Source organism: Hyalella azteca, unplaced genomic scaffold (genome assembly GCF_000764305.2).
Source record: "Hyalella azteca isolate HAZT.00-mixed unplaced genomic scaffold, Hazt_2.0.2 contig7572, whole genome shotgun sequence".
Taxonomy (NCBI): domain Eukaryota; kingdom Metazoa; phylum Arthropoda; class Malacostraca; order Amphipoda; family Hyalellidae; genus Hyalella; species Hyalella azteca.
The window spans coordinates 5,252-9,748 of NW_025937694.1; the positions used below are offsets into that span (position 1 = coordinate 5,252).

The 4,497-nt window shown below is 34.6% G+C and overlaps 1 protein-coding gene across 1 annotated transcript; it reads left to right on the forward strand.

Moving 5' to 3' along the window:
- Positions 1-939: 939 nt before the first annotated feature.
- On the forward strand, positions 940-3,897 carry LOC108664543 (ceramide synthase 6-like). The gene has a single exon (XM_018151151.2). It carries the CDS (start codon positions 1,148-1,150, stop codon positions 2,240-2,242), a length of 1,095 nt encoding a protein of 364 aa, XP_018006640.1. The 5' UTR covers positions 940-1,147; the 3' UTR covers positions 2,243-3,897.
- Positions 3,898-4,497: the final 600 nt, after the last annotated feature.

The window sequence follows — 4,497 nt, forward strand, 5'->3', positions numbered from 1 at the left end:
TGAGGAAGATAATTAGACTCTGGTGGTTTGGCATTTTGTACATGCACCATGGGGTTATCTTGGCCAGTAATAACAACCTAAAACATTATTTCTGAAAGTAACCATGCATAAATTAGTCGCTGTGAATGGAGCTCTCATCTTAAAGAAACTTATCTGTTATTCTCTTACAAGTCCATGTGCATTTTCTAGTAGGTATCATAGCTGTGTATAAGTTGAAATGACATGGAATTCAGGCTGAACTATGTAAAGAAAATGTAAATCTACTTCATTAGTTTCCTTTACTGATTAGTTTTCTTGGGAGGTTTATCTCGTTTTATATCTTATATAAGGTAACCACAAGTAAACTTTTATGTATGTCCTACTTTTCACATCTCTTGCCATAAACTTGACATAATTTTGGTCACTGTGATTAAAGTTTTTTTTTTCCAGATGTTTCTTAAGCATAAAGGTTAGCAAAATTTCAAATGTGTAATATGTCTGGATGCACTAAGTATTAATATATAATTTCAAAGATAATCTTGCTTTATATAAAGATAATCATCAAGTTTCCATGAAAAATTGTTGCAACCTAAAGGCATATTAGAAAAAGTGAGCGCAAATTTGAAAATGCAGGTTGAATTTGATTAAAAAATTCTACCAGGTGATAGTGTTTGTATTTATAGCTTTCTTTTGTAGTTTTTATATCATTTTTTAAATTGATAAAAATGTAGAGACCAAATGTGTATTGTTATTTAATTCATTATTATATACCTATTTAATTTCCTACAGCCTGTGCCTTTTTTCAGATTTCTGCTGCTGGCCCTATGCTGTGCACCATCTACTCCTGCTGCTCTTCTCAATAGCTAATTTGCTATTATTGAATATGCTCATTGAACATCAGCTTCATTTTTGAAATTTGTATTAAATTGAGATTCACTTGATTGTCATCTGAAAATATTATTGAATACGCTATTTGAACATCAGCTTGATTTTTTGAAATTTGTATTAAATTGAGATTCACTTGAGTGAATCTCAATTCCCCCATTGTGAATTCACCCATAGTGGCATGTATATGAAGCTATATTTTTCTAAAGTGGTTGTTCTACTTGACTTGTAAATCTTTGGTATAGCTTTGGTGGTTGTAAAGACTGTTTTGTTGTTCATCAAGATGAATGTTCTTATGTCAATTTCTGATTGGTTTTGGAATGAAGAGATTTGGTTGCCTCCAAACACAACTTGGGCTGATCGGGTCTCCACCCCAGAAAACCAGCTGCCAAAATTTATGGACTTGTGGACATACCCATTCTATATTGCAGCAAGTTTCATCTTCTTGAGGTACTTTATTCTCAATCCATTCGTTTTCAGTCCTATTGCTGTGAAGGTAGGAATAAGAAATGTTAAGCCTAAAACTGTTGTACCTGTACCAGTCCTAGAGAAGATTTTTGCCAAATATAGGAAGAATGTACCTGAAAAGGTAATATTAGATGTTGCTGAAGAGCTGCAGTGGAGTGAGCGTAAAGTTGAACGCTGGCTTAGAGCAAGACTTGCCATGAACCATATCAACACACATACAAAATTTATTGAATGTGCTTGGCAGTTCACATACTACACATTTGCTTTCATTTTTGGTGTGTTTTGTCTGCATAACAAACCTTGGCTGTACGATATCAACCACTGTTGGATTGGCTATCCATACAACAAGCTTGACACAGATGTTTGGTTTTATTACATGTTTTCCCTTGGATTTTACTGGTCCATGACTTTTACACATTTTTATGAGACACGCCGTAAAGACTTCTATCAAATGTTCTTCCATCACTTGTTGACAATAGCCCTGATGGTCTTCTCTTTCACATGCAATTTTGTTCGTGTTGGATCACTGATGTTGCTTGTGCACGATGTTGCTGACATTCCCCTTCAAATGAGCAAAATGCTCATATATCTTGAATGGAAGAAGCTCTGTGATGCTGTCTTTGCCTTTTTCTCAATTCTTTGGATCATCACAAGGTGTGGAATTTATCCGTTGTGGATTGTGTCAAATACATTGTTCTATGCTGCAAATCTGGTGCCCATGCATCCTGTGTACTACATCTTCAACGTGCTGCTGTGTTCACTGGCTGTACTGCACTACTATTGGACCTACTTCATCCTGCGCATCATTGTCAACACGGCCGTCAAAGGCAAAGTTGAAGACGATCGGTCGAGCTCGGACTGGCGGCCTCCTTCTGAAGATGGCAGTGATGGTGTCCTCAAGAGGTCCTAATTTTTCCCCCATTTGAGTCCTTCCAGAAATGACATTGAGACGCAGGCATTGAATTTCAAGTTCAATTTTACTGCATTCTGATTTTTGTTCAGAATTTTTCAGCTAAAATAGCATTAGTTGATGCAGTTGGGCAAAATTTGTTAAGAAAATTTTTCTTTCATCATGCAAGAACAAACAAGGTCATGAAATGTTAATTATTGCCATTCTATTTCAGTCTAATTCCCCAAAACCACTCAACTGCTTGTTTCCAAGTAACCAAAACCAAAATTATTACAATTGAAAATTAAATTCATGTAATTTTAAACCAATTTACTTTTCCAAAAACAGATGTTCTGCTTAGAACTTTCCTTTGATGCCATTAGCGTGTGATGAAGTTCCACCCAATTCTTGGACTGGGGGTTTTATGTTGGAACTGAATCATGTTCATGCTTCTATGAAGTATGTTAAATCATTCAATAATGAAATAATGTTAAAGTTGAGAACTTATTTTCTGGAAGCGATTGATAGGACAACAGTATTCCCTCTAAGTGCCACGTTTGTAAATGAGATTTAAGTATAGGTATATATATAAGTGTGTATTTCAGTTCTTGTTGATAACCTTGCAGAAAGTATTTTAATGATCTTTAAATTCTTTTTATTGAATTTCAATATGCTGAAACGTGATGAATTTAATTCAGGAAAGAAAACGATTTGTAGAATTAAAAAATCAGCTTATTGTTAGAATGCTACTGATTTAATCAAAGTTTTGTTCATTGACACTGCATCAAACTCAAATATGTATTGTTGGGTTCCTCTTAATATAGGTTGGGTTCCTCTTTATATAGGTTGGGTTCACTAATCTCATTTATGTCTGGAGATTTTTTTTTGTGTTTGTGTCACTAGCAATTTTTTGTGCTAGTTTTGTAGAACTGACGTAGAAAGTGTTGTTTGCCTGCTGCTGTACAGATGCTTGTTTGTTTCCAGATGTTTCTTATTTTTGACCAAAAAGTGCTAGTTAGCGTAATTTTCCAGGTAGTTGAGCATTGCAGCGGACCATCAAATCTGTTACAGTATGGAAATTCCGTTCAAAACGAGATCGTTATTTTGTCATCGTGTTGAAAATGTCCACAGTTTATGGATACAGTGCTCCACACAATCATCCTTTGATTGTTTACATTCAAAATTCAAATCTTCACCAACATGATGCATTCCGCATAATTATGAATTTAAAGTTACTTGGAAGGATTTTTTTTGCAGTAGTGGTAGTATTTTGAGCGAGTAGAAACCTCAAGAAGCATTCTTATGTAAATAAAGAATAGCTGAACCATATTACAGCCACAGTTACCGTAAAGTCAAGGTTTCAATACGGAAACCAAGTTTATCCTTAGACAGAATCATGACGTGGTCATTTCTTTAATTCATAGTAAATTTTTTCTATCCTTTAGTAACGAATGCAACTTTTATTAAAAGATGTAAAATTTTCTAATTTAAGGTGATATTGATCCATTGTAAAATCAAATAATGTACGCTTTTTTACGTCATTATCTAGGCTGGCTTGCCAAACCACTCTTTATCTTAGAAAATGAGTACCTAGTTCAGTGTGTATGTATGATGGGTGATGGTACTTCAAATCTACTGCTACTTTTTATAATTTAATAAAGGCTAAATTATCTTGATGTTGTCGTTTGAAATGAACTGAGTTTGTATTAAGTCATATTTCTGGGTAAACTTCTCAATGATTCCAGCTCGTGAACTTTCCACCTGAAACTGGGTTATTGTTAATGTTACTGATAGGATTATCGTGTTGCACGTTTTAAATGTGTAAAATTAAGCATTCATGAAGTGTACGAATTAAAGAAAGTTGTATTGATAGAAAACCTTTAAAGAGAGCATTAAAGAGCGGGAAGTGAGGGAGTATTTTTTGAAAAAAGTCTATACTGTTGAAGTTCAATTTGGTGTGCATTCAGTGATGTTTTTACCGTGTGCTAAGAGTGCCAATCTTCACCCAAGTTTGGACTTGCCATACTAGTTAATGATCATATTGTAAGTTTAGCTTAATGATTCATGTGTCCTAATGTTGCATTTAAATGATATGCCTTACACTCCAAGAGTTCGATGTAAATTCCATAACACTGAACTTCGAATATCTTTTGAACCTAGTATAGCAAGCTGGCCAAATATATTGATCGTCACTTATTACCTATAAGATGAATCACAGCCCAACATTTGTGGACGCGGCTAATAAAGTGAACGGTTGCTGGTACGTTGTCAGTGTC

Bases quoted from the DNA above. Each gene is read 5' to 3' on its own strand.
- LOC108664543 (XM_018151151.2), top strand. From the start codon at position 1,148: ATGAATGTTCTTATGTCAATTTCTGATTGGTTTTGGAATGAAGAGATT.